The sequence below is a fragment of the Orbicella faveolata genome, unplaced genomic scaffold (genome assembly GCF_042242905.1).
Source record: "Orbicella faveolata isolate gen_17 unplaced genomic scaffold, um_ofav_v1 contig_26, whole genome shotgun sequence".
Classification (NCBI taxonomy): domain Eukaryota; kingdom Metazoa; phylum Cnidaria; class Anthozoa; order Scleractinia; family Merulinidae; genus Orbicella; species Orbicella faveolata.
In genome coordinates, this window is record NW_028301554.1 from 18,845,001 (window position 1) to 18,860,533 (window position 15,533).

The 15,533-nt window shown below is 40.8% G+C and overlaps 2 protein-coding genes across 4 annotated transcripts in view; one reads left to right on the plus strand and one right to left on the minus strand.

Annotated features, from left to right (window-relative positions):
- The window catches only part of LOC110042140 (uncharacterized), a 16,941-nt gene extending 12,743 nt beyond the window's left edge, over positions 1 to 4,198 (minus strand). The window contains exon 1 of one of the 2 annotated variants that reach the window (XM_020747488.2): positions 3,903 to 4,198. In XM_020747488.2, coding sequence (XP_020603147.2) covers positions 3,903 to 3,975 — 73 coding nt within the window. In that variant the 5' untranslated portion in view covers positions 3,976 to 4,198. Of the gene's footprint in view, positions 1 to 862; positions 1,719 to 3,902 lie in introns of those variants that run through there. The other variant, XM_020747489.2, reaches the window with a different exon arrangement.
- Positions 4,199 to 5,472: 1,274 nt separating this feature from the next.
- LOC110042120 (uncharacterized) lies at positions 5,473 to 15,002 on the plus strand. 2 transcript variants are annotated; one of them, XM_020747461.2, is made up of 10 exons: positions 5,473 to 5,701; positions 6,947 to 7,821; positions 8,242 to 8,446; positions 9,321 to 9,446; positions 9,563 to 9,625; positions 10,189 to 10,494; positions 10,950 to 11,297; positions 11,860 to 12,023; positions 12,789 to 12,891; positions 13,431 to 15,002. In XM_020747461.2, the coding sequence occupies exons 1-10, from the start codon at positions 5,656 to 5,658 to the stop codon at positions 13,718 to 13,720; spliced, it is 2,526 nt and encodes an 841-aa protein (XP_020603120.1). In that variant the 5' UTR covers positions 5,473 to 5,655; the 3' UTR covers positions 13,721 to 15,002. The 2 variants fall into 2 exon arrangements, with proteins under 2 accessions (XP_020603120.1, XP_020603121.1); XM_020747462.2 differs by having other exon boundaries at positions 12,789 to 12,882.
- Positions 15,003 to 15,533: the final 531 nt, after the last annotated feature.

Genomic DNA, 15,533 nt, shown 5'->3' on the forward strand with positions numbered 1-15,533 from the left:
TAGTTGACTCGGGCTGCGTCCTCGTCAACTATCACGCGATAGAAATCTCGAGCTCATAATCTAATAGAAACATGATTTTAAAGCAATCAGCGCGCGTATTTACATAGGGCCAATTTTCTAAAAGCCTTTTAGTTGATAGGATAGCTTCGTCTAAAAACATAACCAATGCAAGAGTAGAGTGCAAAAACCATACCCGATTTCTGACCCTATTTCTGACCTAAACAACTAAAAAAAACATATCCTTTGGGGCCGCACATACCTATATAATAAGGGAGTACCCCCCCAGGAAGGGGGGTGTTACCGTGTGATATTTGCTGAGTACAATGTAGACCATTATAATAATATCGAGAGTTGCTTTGGGATGAATCTCGGCAGAAGTACGTACTTCTCATCGTAAATTTACGTCTGTTACAGTTGTTGATAGGCAAAGTTTTAAATGCAAGGTTTCCACTAGAAATTCCAACACCAATCAATCATTAGCTTGAAATGAATGAGCGATTCGATTGGGCAAGTGATTGAGTATTTTCCGGTCTAACCAGCAGCTGAGATTTTTCGATATATCTAGATCTAATGTTCACTATGTTCAGAGCTCTTTATTAGAAATAACGAAAACATGCTTTCCTCCTCGACTACCATCTTACCGAACATCAGTACACCTTGAATGAAATTACTAACGTTCCGCAATTTTCTGTCGGCCAAACGTGAAATCGGTGCATCGCGAGCGATCGCGTTGGCGACCCTTCCGAAACAAAATATAATGAAATAAAATATAACAATAACAATAAACATATAATTTTCGTTCGACTATCTAGGAGTATATTTTATACACTGAAGACGAAAACCGTGAAAGATGAAGCAGTACCTGGTTGAGAAGGAAGCCTTCGGTAACCCAACTTTGCCGCCATAATTAACTGGATCAAAACTTACAAGCTGAGCCAGCTCTACTTGATACTTGTCTGATGACAGCCGACTTAGTTATGGACCATTACGTCTTCGACAACGACGCATAAAATTATTCGCAACTTCAGTTCTTTCGCTTTCTGACGAAGACAATATAAACGCACTTGACTTGGTTAGTATACACAGACCGATACAGAACTGTAGGTGAATCACGTATCCTTGCTCTGAAATTTGTTTCCATGAGATGATATTTGTTTTTTTTTTTGTTTGTGATTTTAGCATGGTACCACAGCAAGTCTTACTTCCGTATTCTGTTCATTTTCTTCTAAAATAAGAAAGCGTGAGATGTTTACCACTCAATGACGTCAGTAACTCGAAAGTATGGTTGAAAAATATGCGCACTTAGTAAACTAAGCCATCAGGAAATGTAACTATATAAAAAGAAAAATTAAACTCCGTCGGATAAAACACCACAGATATTGCAGCAATTTACTTTAATCCAATCTCAGTACATCGGATAACATTACGAAAATAAACAAAACAGATCTCTAGAATAAAAAAATTCCACTCGAAAGCGAAATAGAAGAGATCGAAACTCTGTTTGAGTGACAGCCGCCACTCAAAACAAATATGTGCCCATATCTTGGCCCACTTAGCTTGGATTCCGTGGTCGCGAGGACAGGGATCTTCAATCGCTGGCCCAGTTCTCATGCACTGTTGTGACGTTTGGTGCGTTTCACATTCATGCATGTGTGTATAGAGTGTGTTCACGTGACGTCATGAAATTCTCAAATCCAAAACTAAAGAGCCACTAAAAGCTTTATCCTCATCCGGCATAAGAGGTGCTAAATTTATACCTGTTTACAACTTTCCAGCTAAATAGCGTCCTTCGTTTGGAAACCAGCGCATTTTGAATTTCGGAGTTACGGCGGTGCGTGACATAAAGCTAACATCGCGTTTGTCGAAAAATATACACTTATCTCGTGATTTTTATCCATTTTAAGAGTTAAAGTATTAGGAAAAGTGCTTGTGTAAATGTTTTTTGGTTCGGTTCAGATAATGAGTCGACTAGATAGCCAAAGTAATTTCCAGATATTTACACTATTTTCCGGCCGCATATTGGAGGACCAAGGAGGTTCACCAACATGGCGGCTCCATACAAGGCTCAATAATTTTGCGCGGAGCATTTCGACTGATACTTCAACTTTGGGACAACGCACACACCTTAAACTTGGAGAACTGTCTTCTTTATTTATCGTCTATAATATCACAATTTCTTGACTTTATCCACTGAATGGTTTTTGATTTTACTTTTTATTGCGTGACAAGGAACACACTCTATAGTTCAAATAATTTCACTTTCATGGAGTTCTGGGAGACTTATTGACCCTATTAGAGGGCCAGCAGTACGGCGATTTTGCTCCATTGGTCAAAAAACTCAACAGTACTAAAATTATGACTGTCTACAAGTGAAATGTTGAAGGGAGAGCACAATGTGATTAGTTTTTTGGGACTTTTGCAACTGAGACATGACGACAAACCTTTCAACTTTTAACACCACAACATTGTGCATGCATAACTTATTATAACAACCCTTTTATACAATTATAGCTTCAGTGCACTTACATAGCTTTCCATTGATGAAAACATGTCCTTGGGTTTTGAATTTTCGAAGTCATGTTAATGATAGTACTCCTTTACTCAATAATCTATTGCTCCAAATATCAACAAATAAATTCCGAGACTCGCCGAGACTTGAAAATCCGATGTTGAGACTTCAAACCCATAGACAGAGAAACACAGAAAAACGAGACTTCGTGACTTAACCTTGAGAGTTTTCGACATCGGTCGAAAATTTTCCGACACCCGAGATTTTCAAGGTTCCGAGTCACTTCAGGGCCTCTTCATATGAGCCCGGTAGCCGGGCCCGCTTGGTTACCGGGACGAATTTTATTGTCTGTTCATAGTCTTCATATGGGAAATTCCAGCCCGGCCTACCGGGATTAGCCTGCGTCGCAGACAGTCTAAACCGCCGGTATATTCCGACACGTCCGGCTGCAACGCAGGCTAACCGGGATGAAATCCAAGAAACACAACCAAAATGGTGGAACATAAACTTGTATCGTTCGCGGCTGTCGTAGCTTTGTGAACTCTTGTAACTTTACTAGTAAAGCTAATTCGCATACTCCTAAAGTGTAAATACATGCAAGACAAACATTATGCCATTTGGCCGCTATGTTGCAAAAGCGAAACTATTTTGACTAAAAAGTTTCGTCCCTGTTACCCGGGCTGGAGTGTTCATATGGGAAAATTTTCATCCCAGTTACCGAGATATCGGTCGCAAAAACCGAGATCTCGGTAACCGGGCCAGCCCTGCTTCTCATATGAACCCATCGACATTCTTACGAAGGAAAGAGTGGCGAGGCAGAGATCTCGGAAACCGAGCCAGCCCGGTTGACCGGGCTCATATGAAGAGGCCCTCAGTGATGCATGTCAAATTGTACTTCCGGTCGGAAACTAACGATGAACATTTTAAGTCTTGGCGATACAGCATCGATAAGCAGAATGATATCGAAAGATTCTCCAGTTTACAAAGTACGAAGTACGAAGCTGCAAACAATGAACAGTTGACGAAGAACCACTGTATTTAAAACATTTCGAACATAACTGAATTACGACATTGACAAATATATGCTGTGGCATGACTGTGCTGCATTGCAACCAATAACGACCTAAATCAGTCAATACAAACTGACTGATAAAACGAAAATTGATCATCAACAATTCCCCGTGATCGATATCTCTATATTTGTTTCTTCCTGCTCTACTTCTCTCTTAAACTACTAGCATAATTTCGCCTTTGTAAGGCTCTAGCAGTTGTTGAATATTCATACTCGAGGTTAAACACTTGATTGACGCAATCAAAAACATTGCATGGATCAAGCCATATGCTGAGCATTCCTAATAGTATAGATTATAAACCATAAACAGTTAAGTTTTACCGTAATCATCCTCTGTGTCCATTGCCAAAAGAGGCTGTTTAAGCTCTTCTAGATCTCTTGTTTGTCCAGCCATGATTGTTTCGACAAGCACATATATTTTCCACTCGGGTCTTCAGCAACGACTTTACACGGCGTCAACAAGCGACAAGAACAAAGTGTCCCTTCAATAACACATTCAATGCGGACGATTTTTAGAGCTTTATCGCCAGATCAACAGTTTCAGGTTAAAACATTAGCCTCATCTTCGCGCCTCCATTCCAATGTTATCCAATTCCAATCTTAGAAGGGGCTTCCCCCACCCTGCTCAGAAACGAGGCCGTTAACTTCCTGTTTTGCTAACACGTACGCTTTGAGACCTCGATCTGACGTACGCTGCTTGACGTTTTATAGGTTTTACACAGCTTGCCTGAGTTCTAAGGAGTAACAAACTGAAAATATAAGGATGCATTTAACTAATTTATAGGTTAGGCCAGCCATATAAAGTATATTCACCCTGCTACCCCCTCACAGTCTTTCAATTCTTATCCCTTTCCATTGAAATTTCATGTTTGGGTAGTCACGCAACATTTTAGTGAAAAACGTAATGCGTGACGAAGACCCAAATAATGTTGAAGTTGGCCATCTGACAGATCTTACGAGTCTTACTTCAGATGGACTATTAGGATGTAAAATGCCGAAGCTCACTTAAATGACACATACTTTCCGAAAGAATCTAAACAGAAAGCTCAATATCCCGCTCTGGCTGCTAGTTCTACTGGAGTTGGAATTTTAACTCTTCTACTTCCGCCTCCATTACTGACCTGTTCACACTTGGTGTGAGTTTTAGTCTGTCCGTCTCTTGACCTAGCGAAATCTACAAAAGAAACGGTGCCTTAGTAAAACCTAGTTCACACTAACGACATAACGACATAAGAAGGACTTTATGTCGTTATGTTTGCAGTACGAACATCCTGACATAACGACATAATAACAACATAACAGCATGAAAATAACGAAATCAGGGAAAAAAACTGATCTTTTCCTGATGTCTTTATGTCGATAACCACAGTACCGAAATATGTGATTATGTAGTTATGTCGCTTGTGTGAGCTAGGCCTAACCAATGGGAATGTTTTAAATGAGTAAAGAACATTAGTTACTGAACTCGGTTTTTGGAAGAATCAACAAAGTATCATTTAATTTCAGTCTAGGGCGTGGAAAATGATGATGGGGAAATTTAAAAGAGAGAGGATCCCATAATTCCTTTGCCTGATGATATTTCATCACGGAACTGGAAGAAAGTTAAGGTATTACCAATTTTTTTGTTTTAAATTGAAAAGTACCAAATATGGTAAGTTTTACTTCCACTTCGTCGTCGAACAACATTTTTCACTACATCAGACTGAGATGAACCATTTGATCGTGTTGTGCCTTTGAGTGAACCAGAGAAAACTGTACGTGTAAAATCGATTAGCTCTCTGTGACAGCAGCACTCAGAATCTGCCTTTTCTGTTACTCTCTTGCCTTTTCAGCTTTCTCGTGACGTCACAAGTCGTCAGCATTTCCGTATCAGTCACTTCGGTCAATCTAGTGTTTCACATCGCGGGAAAAACCCACTGTTATATAAGAACATTATTTTTATTCTAGGCATAAGTATACATACGTTGTGGAAGCGCAGATAAATGAACGTGACTCGAATTGGTGCATAGAGAACTGAACAGCTGTCGCTTGGTTCATCAGTACAGTTGAAAGCGCGATATCAGTTACAGGCTAGATGAGTAATCTACGAGAGAGACTGCTTCCTTCATGTCAAAACAACGGTAAGGAAAGCGGATTCTAGGTCGAACTAAATAGAAGCACCTTATACCTCAGCTTCCTTCCTTTTTGTCGGTTCTAGTGTCTCTTTAGCTCAAGGAAAAGGTGTAGCATTGGTCCGTGAAAGGACTACGGAATTCTCTAGTGTTCACTGAAACCGACTGCCTGGGATGGATTTTGTAGTTTCTACAGTGTTTGCCATATTTTGTCAGTCTACTAAGGTCGACGGAGAAATTGTTTTCAAGTTAACTCCAATAGGTTATGTTGCTTTAGGCCTTAGGCCACTTAACAGTGTAAACCAAATCATCGTGAACTAAATAGTTTAGCTTGAAAATGTCATTCAATTTCACGTCTTGACTGATCTCACGACATCCGTTCTTCTATCTCATCATTCGAGAATTGGTAAAAAGATAAGAATATATCTTGACTGACTCTGTTCTAAGTTATGACACAAAATGCATAGTGTAACGCTGTTCATTTCTACGCTGATGGTCAGATATATGCTCTAACCGGATAAGTTAAAGGAACGATTTTCTTTCCCCTTAATGTTTGCAGTTTTTAGGGGATTGAAACGCCTCGAAAATATAAAGAAGAGACCATGATGTTATGAGTGGTCGTAGGAGGTTCGAAACCCACGATGAAAATTAGTAGTTTAGTAACCTTTTCTCTGAAGAAGCATTAACATCTCATGAGTTTCACTATATTAACTTCCTTGATCATGATTGGATATTTCTGGCTTCAGTTACAGCGCCGCTAGTGACAAACTGTTTTCCTTTCTTTCCGAACCATATATGTCTTTTCAGCGATACATGAACCGACAAAATTTTTTTTAACAAAGGTTTGTGACCTGATTATTTTTCACCGGGGCTCCCAAGGAACCTTCAGGGGAATACCTTTTCTAAGTAACGCAAACTACCCGGAGCAAAGTGCGAAGGGGCAGAATTCTTTAACTCTTTCGATCAATCTCGTACTGTTTAACAAAGTACTAAAATAGATCTTGATTCGAGATTCACAAAGTACAACTCACTGAACGCTAAAATCTATTAGTAAAGCTGTTTTTTTAGTAGAAAATTGTTTGCTTTTGACTCTGAGCCAACATTGCAGCTTCGCACTTGGGTGCTGAGATATTACGTTTCTCATCGAGATGAAACAATATCTACTGGCATGTTGTTTTCACTTCAGTTCCGAATCTCGAGGATCACTGTTACATGTTTGTGTTGATCTTATTTTTTTGTTGTTGTTTTTAACAGGCGCTCATTGTTCAAGCCTTTGGCATGGTCAACATATCTCATTTTCGGGTGATCCCAGCTTAATGCCTTTCTCAGCCCATTCTTCCACTCCATTACTTGATGAACCAACGTCTCTTCAGCAACAAACAGAATATCTTAGTAGTCTTACCGAAAACGCGACAGGCGGCAATTTCCAAGTGGAGAGCCTTGAGCAAAGCACCCAGTTATCCATGTCTCCAGATCAAATGGGCAGGATCTTAGAGGTGATAACAAGGGGGCAAGAGTTTCCGGGAAGTTCGACCTTAACAAGCCAGAATTCCTCGTCTGGTATGTGGCATGCATCTTCGGTGCCTGTCGGAGATACCTCGGCCGCTGTCGGCATGACCCCGAATGATCCGAGCTTTTTGGTGACACCCTCAATAAACGGACAGTTTCGTCAAAGCCAGCACACGATCGTCACTGGCGCTGGCATCATAACATCATCAAACTTGGTGACTGGCGGAAGTGATTATACCCCTTCTTATGGCGTTACGCAAAGCATTGGTGACATTGACGGTTGTCCACAGCAGGGTGTGTCCATTGACCTGGCTGGGATCAACCCCTTCGATGCTGGGACGGAAATCGATATTGATCGCTATCATATCCCAGATCTGGAAGTGAAGTTTTGTGACCTGGAAAATCGCGTCTTTGAGAAGCAGCAGAGTCGGAAAGACAAACAAGCACGGCAGCGAATCATTAACGGAAAGGTGAAGTTCCTAGTTCGATCTGAACGCCAGGTGAAGAGCGTCAAAGCTTGGGTCCAAAGAGAAGAAAACGCAGCCAAGCTAGAAAAGGATGAAAATGGCATGGTGTCGATTGAAGTTGTTTTCCTGAGGAAGCTTAAGGATAGCGGAAATGTAAGTAGAACTGATCAAGTACATAAACAGCCTGACCGTCATCGCAACACAAATTAGTCGCTCAGTTATACATGAAGCTTGCTAATATTTAGGGTTTTTTTCCCTTGCCGGGACAACTTACCTGATGTTCAGATTATAGCTAATTCCATCAATTACCTGTATTAGTGCTTTCGTGATTATACCTATTACAAACATCCCTCTTCAACTTTATACTAGGCAACTTGTTATGAACCATTGAACTATATAAGAACTGAAACGAGCAGTTTTGAAGTCAAGGCTTGGTCAGTGAAATTTTCTCACAACCTTCTTGGAGAAAAAAAAAGACCATTTTTGTGCAATACTAATTTAATATTCTTTTGCCGTTGTTTGAGAGAGTTGGGATATTGATCATGATATTAAATTCTGATCTCTACCATACAGTTAGAGTACCAAGTGGATCTGGACTCCGTATACAAGATGGATGGATCAGAAAGACCAGTGTACAAACTGGCAAAAGTTCACACCCAAGAGAGAAACTTGTTTGAACTGTTGGTTCAGATCGTGTTCACTGATAACAACGTCAGTGATCAAATCAAGTCAAAGCCTTTCTTGATAAAGACAAAGCGATTGAGTGAAGAACAAATAGGTACGCCATTTTGAATAATCACTTAAATCTTTGAGATCGATGAATAAAACAGCTCACGCAGTGTGGTTCATACTTTGAAGTAAGTTTTATCGTGTTTGAATGAATAAAGATTGTTTACTGATGACGATGGTAATGACGACGACCACAATGATGATGATAATGATGATGATAATGATGATAATGATGATAATTATGATAATGATGATGATACATGGTACAAAATCAGACATGCTGGGACGCAAGTTGCACAGTGGAACTTCCAAAAACAAAGGCAGGTCAAGGTGGACTGGCGCGAGTTGCTTTGTTTTGGATGTCCCGCTGTGTAACATGCGTCCCAGCATGTCTGATTTTTACCATGTGACCGGGTTGTGCAAAGGGGCTATCAGAGTAAGCTTTCTGCGGTAGCTTAGTTTGTCACATGGTCTTGTCGTTTGTGGACAAATGCAGAACATTTCAAGACGCCAGGCAAGGGATAGAGCATCGGGTTTTAACAGGGTCAGATTTTTGTAAATTTGTGCTAGCTTTGGATTAAAATTGCAAAACATCTTTGCAATTCTGGCCGGGGTTGTTCGAAAGGTGGATAACGCTCCAGCGGATAGCGTGGTTTGTTTTGTTGACACTTATCCACTGAAGAGCAATTTATCCGGTGGATAGAGTTAACCAGCCTTCGAACGACTTGGACCAGAAGAGTAAATCACTTGCCACTTGCCACTTGCCACTTGCCATAGTACATTGATTTTCAAAAAAGAGATAGAAAGCTGTACACAGAAATTGACCACCTGAATTTTACCCCATTTTGAGGTTTCATGTATTTTAAGGGGTTACGAAGCCATCTCAAGGGCGCCTCAACCAAGATACCTTTATTACTCCACAGAACCTGGCAATTATTTCAAAGAGAAACGCAAGAGGTCCAACACGTTGCCGACCAGCTCTTTGAGATGGAACCGTGGCAAACAAGCCGTAAAGTACGCTCCGTTACAAAACGAGGCAGACTCTACAGGTACGCTAAAGAAATCCTTATGTGATGTACACAGTCACGTGTCATGTTCATTCGGATCACCTAATTTTCAAAAGCGTCAATTGAGTGATGTTTTTCGTTTTTTTTTTTCTTTACAGAGGCAAGGTCGCCATTATCGCCGAGTTCCATGGGCTCCAGAAACTCTCCCTTGAGTTCAGAAGGTGCATTTCATTCTAAGTTAATGCCACTTCTACACATTTCCATTACCCACTATAACTCAAACCACAACAGAAATCGTATATATCGATGATGGTCCGAAAGAACTTTTATCCTTAATCGCTTAGTTTGGATGATTATTTAATACATGTTCTTCGTTATTCCTTCCTAAGGTGTTCATCAGCATATTATGTGACGCCCCCCTTGCAAAATTTGGAATTCTAGTAATATATCAAACACGAAAGATCGTGTTTGTTTGACCACATTTCCAAACACTGAAAAGAAAGTTGAAAATACGACGCGCAGTGGAGTATTTTTGACGAACTTTGAGGTTTTTGTAAATGTGTTCAAACACTGTTTTGAGTGTTTGATGTATCTTCTCAATCGAAACTAAAATAAAGGAGAAAACGGAGAGATAAAATCGTAAAAATCTATGCTAATTAAGATCAGATATCCACACACCGTCACGTTCTTGATTTCCTTTGTTTAACCTTGATGAATTATTAATGAGTTTGAGATGTGTCTTTCCTCTTACAACAAACGTTTTAACCAGTTTTTCTTTATCAAGGTGAAACACACCTCGATGAGCTTGTTGTCAATCACTTAAAAGCTCAGCAAGCAAACATTGACTGTCTGACATTCAGCTGTATGATGCAGACACCAAGAGGTGACATCGCTTATCACTTGCGACTCACTAACCCTGATCTGTACCAAACCCTGGACGAGGGAGTGGTGGTGGGTTTTTTTGCCGACGACGAAGGAGTGGCCACCATTGAACCACTGAGCAATGAAAATGTATCCCAGGCCGTCATGGCTGGGGTAATAAGCAGATCTGCGTATGTGGAGGCGCATGCGCCGTCAGAGAGTGACAAAGGTTGGCGCTTTTCTGCTTCTGGTAGAGAGTATTGTCGAGTTGTTATATTTACATTTTATGTGTACTTTTACTGTAGTGAAGCAATAGTGCTATAAATATTATTGAATGATACAAAACTCGCAAATTTTCCTCTTCATCAAGTTTCCTCCAGAAAAATGCTTGCATTATATCATCAACTACTATCACCATTTTCCATGTCATTTTATAACATGCATAGAAGACGGCAGTGACTTTAGTAAGGATGGAACGCCAGGACGTGAGTCATTTACCATAAGCGGTGCATGGACTATAAGCTAAGGGCAGGGATCATTGAACAAGAAGTTCTGTTATAAGAGGGATGGTCCATCGCTGAATGGCGATTCTGTCAACAGAATTTTGCATCAGTTATCATAGGCTGCGAGCAGGCTCTTTTTCCAAGTTTTCGGCTGATTGAATGGACATGTGTTTATTAACAGGACAAACGGACATCGTTTGTGTTATTGGAATGGTGAAAGTACAGATCGTGGGATCAGTTCAGACTGGTGAACGCATCTACGCGTCCACGGACAACCCAGGCACAGGCGTCCCAGAATCCCATCTTCCTCTAGGGGCGTTCATCGTTAGGAACCACACGCTACTTGGCATGGCTATGGAAACATGCCGGTCTCGTTACCATGACGAGGTCAACTTGGTGAAGAGTTTCGTGTGCATCGTGTTGGGGATCAACAGTCGTCAACTATCCAACGAAGTGGAAAACATCATGGAAAACATTGACATGGACATCAAGGTAGCCATAGGCAAGTCTAACAAGAGAACCTGCCGGCGTAAGTCTGATTTGTGTTTATTTTGCAAAAAGAGTAATATATATAACAAAACTTTATCAAGACGCAGTTTCGTAGCCTAGAGAGACGTCCCCTCTCCTCCGCAGTCATCTTTTTAGATCGTGAATACTATTCCAAAAACAGAAATAGTGCAATAGTCATACTCTGACAATAGCTATTCATCTTACTTATTTTGCGATATACTTCAGCTCTCACTTGCTTTAAGCGGGCAGCAAATATGTATTGTCACCTTGCAGCCTCTAGTGAGGACACTTAGCCACATACCAGAGGTTGATGAATCGTACGGCACCTGAACCAATTGTCTTGTCCCCAGCCAGAAAAAAAATAAAACTAATTCAGGGCCAGTTAGCTAGGGACATAGCCATTTACGCAGATGTTCAAGATTGCGTGACGAGCCCTACGAGCGTCTGCTTATAGGAGGCTACTAGGGACACGACAAGATGCATCTGACGAGCTTCCCTATTCAAACAATGAGTATTTTTTTTCCTGAGGACTTAATGGGAGACAAGACGTTTTGTTAAAATTCTCTTTTATTCTTTTTCAGGAATGTTCTTTCTCATCACTGGACTTATTATTTTTCTTGGACTCCTGGGATTCCTTTTGTACGAAGTGCTCACGCCAGGAACGCGCTGGCGATATTTCTTGTGCCACACTGGGTCCAGCAGTGAACAACCCAAAATGACGTGTAATTATTCTTCAAGCTACGAGGTGCGTTGCTTTCTTCACGTTAAATTGCTTTGCACAGAATAGATAGTCGTGCGTTTTGTCATAAGCCCCCGGGTCGGGAGATTGGGCAACCACTCCACACGTTTACGACTCAAAATAAATTTACCTTACCCTACCTTACAGCGAGTGTTTCTGCTGTGTTTCACCTTACTTACACAATAAGCCGCGTATGTCATGATCGAGGTTCGACTGTGTTGTACAGAGCAACTTATAATAAGGGTGGAACATTGACTTTGACCGTGCAAAAGACAACATTTTGTTGGGTGACGATTCACACGTTATCAACCATTCGAACCACTGGCCCACTCATTTAACTGTTTACATGTAAAATAATTAGCTTGGTCAAGTCTGGCTTAGACCGTGGTAGAATGGACCAAACAGAGAAAACATGGAAGGACGATAGCAAGATCTTGTTAGTCCTATCTCTTATTTTCCTTTCTCTTTCGTCCTTTTATAACTTAATATGAGAGTCTGAAACACTAGAATGTAATAATTATAACAATAACGATAACGATTATAATGCAGTTTATTCTCCAAATGAAAACAAACAGTACAAGCGACTAGTAGGCCTGACTCAAAAATATTCCTTATTGATCCTACTTGATAAACTAAGTGATTTCGTTGCCATCGGCAATTTCACTGCGTATTCACAGATGTACTTAGAAATGAAATGTGTGTTGTTGTGGTACGTTAAAGTGTCGTGTTGAGAATGGGAATGTTAACCGTTTATTCTCATTATGTTTACAGGACATAAACGTCCGTTTTATACCTTTCCACTTCAAGAATCTTTTGAGTAAGATACCAGCAGGAGAAAGAAAACCAATGACATTTGAAAACGCAGGTATGACAGGTATGTAACCCTTTCTCTTGGAGAGTAAATTCAACTGGGTACTAGGAGAGGCGAGATTGACTCTGCCGCGAGATCTTCGCCAGCTATTGCTTCTATTAAACCTTGGAAAAGATTTTAATGGAAGCAAACATGTTTGCGGGTTTCATTTTGAGATTTTGCAGTTTTGCCGGGTGGGTAATTGATAACTATTGATATTGAATACATGTTTGTTGTAATTCTTAATTTAGAAAGACTCCTTTCCAGTCTTGCGTAAGTTATTTTGGGGCAATTTTAGGTTCTGCATGATGGGTTTCACAAAACAAAAACGTTTCATTGAATGGAACGCTGGGGTGAATTTCCTGCAGCAAGTTGAATTGAAAAAAGTCTTATGCGCCATTTAGCGAAAGGCCAGAGGCCCGAAATTGATTGGTGAGTTTTAGCGAGACTTCCCGCCGATCTGTGCCATAGCAAATGAATTTTCTGGGCTACAGTTGGTCGAGCGATATTAGAAAACAGTGGTCCCTGTCACCAGGCTAATTTGTCATGTTCTTGCATTCTAGATTCACCGATCTACTTTCTGAACTTCGACCGCTGTGCGTACGGCGGGCGCACAGACAGCAGCATGTATTCACCGGAGGACGCTAAGCCAGTCAGAGGTCCCACGTACCTGGCATCATATGGAAACTGTTCAAAAGTATTTTCTTTTTTGTGGCACAGTTGGAAGCCGTTTAATGACAGTAAAACTCCATATCAAATGCCCTGCTCATGCAGTGGCGTTGGAACTTTAGTTTGTAAGTGGATTATGCTTGTGATGTCCTTCAGTGCTTACTGTTTCCTTGCATATCATTGAGTTGTCAGTAGTAAATCAACCGCACAGCTTAAACATCAGTGGTAATGGAATCAAACTCTCGACCAATAACTCTAACGAGTAGTATAAGTTACCGACATAGTGTAAGTTACCGAAAAAGTCTGTTTAGTACAGTATAAGAGGAACTTATTTACTTAGTAGTCCTTTATCTTGCGTTTACGAAGTTTAGTCATACTTAACAATTAGACCCGTAGCCCGTAAGGGCTACGGGTCAATAGCCCATGAGGCGAAGTCGAATGGGCTATTGACCCGTGGCCCTCGAGGGCGAAGGGTCTGATTGTTTTAGTATCACCCAACTAGTCGGACAGAAAACGCAATAATAAAGTTAGCAAATGCAAGTTGAAGAAATTTTATTTGGGAATAAAACAAAAGAAAGCTTCACGCTCGATTTCGCATCTCGAGGACTATTACTAATAGTCCTCTAGTAAGGTAGCAAATTAAAATGCAGGATTTGCATTAGTCCACTAGTTGGGTGATACTAAATGTAATTATAGCCTGCGTAACTGGCGGATTGTTCGCGCAACCAAAAGACAATAACGACATAGACTAATGCTAAAAACATTATCTAACAATTCCCTCGCCGCTCCGCCGCCGAAACAAGCAGTCGCGCGCGAAATCTCATCAGCCGCGCACGCTACGCTATCATAGTCATTCGGGGGAAAAACAACAGATTCCTCCCCCCTTCCCCGGCCCCCCCCCCCAAAAAAAAAGATTCCCCCATCTCCGTTTCAAGGATTTTCACGACGCCCGAACTACAACCTGTCATTGGGAATGAAAATTCTAATCCGCGTTAAGTTTCTCCCCTTGCATTATACACCTAATACCCCAAGACGAGTTAAATACAGTGGAACCTCTCTAATAATGAGGAGACAGAACAAACTGTCCATATTATAGAAATCACTGATGTGACGTCAAATCCAAGGCCCACCAAAGGGAAACAAGTTAATGAACATCACTGCATGTCGTCGTTAATGGCGTAATCGTGGTACAGCGGAGAAGTCAATACTACGTAAGTCTTCATCCCGATTATAAATCCTGGGGGGACTCCCATGTAAAAAGGACGAGGGTGGTGTCGTAACTTTTAGAGGTTAAAAGAGCGGTTTTGGTACCTCCTAATGTGCTCAGCCTCAAAAGTTCCACAGCGGGGGCTTTTGTGGATACCTTTGAGGTTATTGAGCTGAAAAAAATATGACAGTAGATAATGTGTTGTTTTAGAACTGCTACCTCTAAGAGGTGAAATAAATTTCAAACCACGCCCACAAAACAGGATCTTGGTACCTCTTAGGGGCTATTTTCAAAACTTCCGACGAGCACCCCCGTCTTTTTTTATGTGGGAGGCGTTCTCCCCCCCCCCCCCCCCCAGGCCACTCCGATTTTTTTTTTTCTATTCTTGTGTCGTACTGAATATATCTTTTTTTGTACAATCTTCCATTTTTCCGTTTAAACTAAGTCAGCAGTGAAAACACCTTTTCAGAAAGGACATCAAACCTGGCTGACCATACAATACCCATCTAGCCATGTCTTAACTTGCTTTAAGCCCTCTCTATTGGCTTCTAACCAATAGGCAAAGACCTATAAAATTACGGATCACAATTGCAAAGTCAATTTTCTCGTTTGTTTGAAAAAGATTCAACAATGCATTACAAAAACACTCTCTAACTAATGCAAGGTTATTTAAAAATTTTGAAACTTTTGTCCGAAATTTCTTGACTTTGGTCCAGAAAAAAAACTTAAAAAGCTATTAAACCTCTCGGGAAACTTAGGAATAGTTAGGGAGCGGTTATAAATTACTGAT

What these genes read in the sequence shown, in the direction of transcription:
- LOC110042120 (XM_020747461.2), top strand. Translation starts at nt 5,656, where the DNA reads ATGAGTAATCTACGAGAGAGACTGCTTCCTTCATGTCAAAACAACG. An exon ending in GCCGTCAGAGAGTGACAAAG is followed by an intron (nt 10,495 to 10,949) that starts GTTGGCGCTTTT and finishes GTTTATTAACAG; the next exon opens with GACAAACGGACATCGTTTGT. An exon ending in TGAAAACGCAGGTATGACAG is followed by an intron (nt 12,892 to 13,430) that starts GTATGTAACCCT and finishes CTTGCATTCTAG; the next exon opens with ATTCACCGATCTACTTTCTG.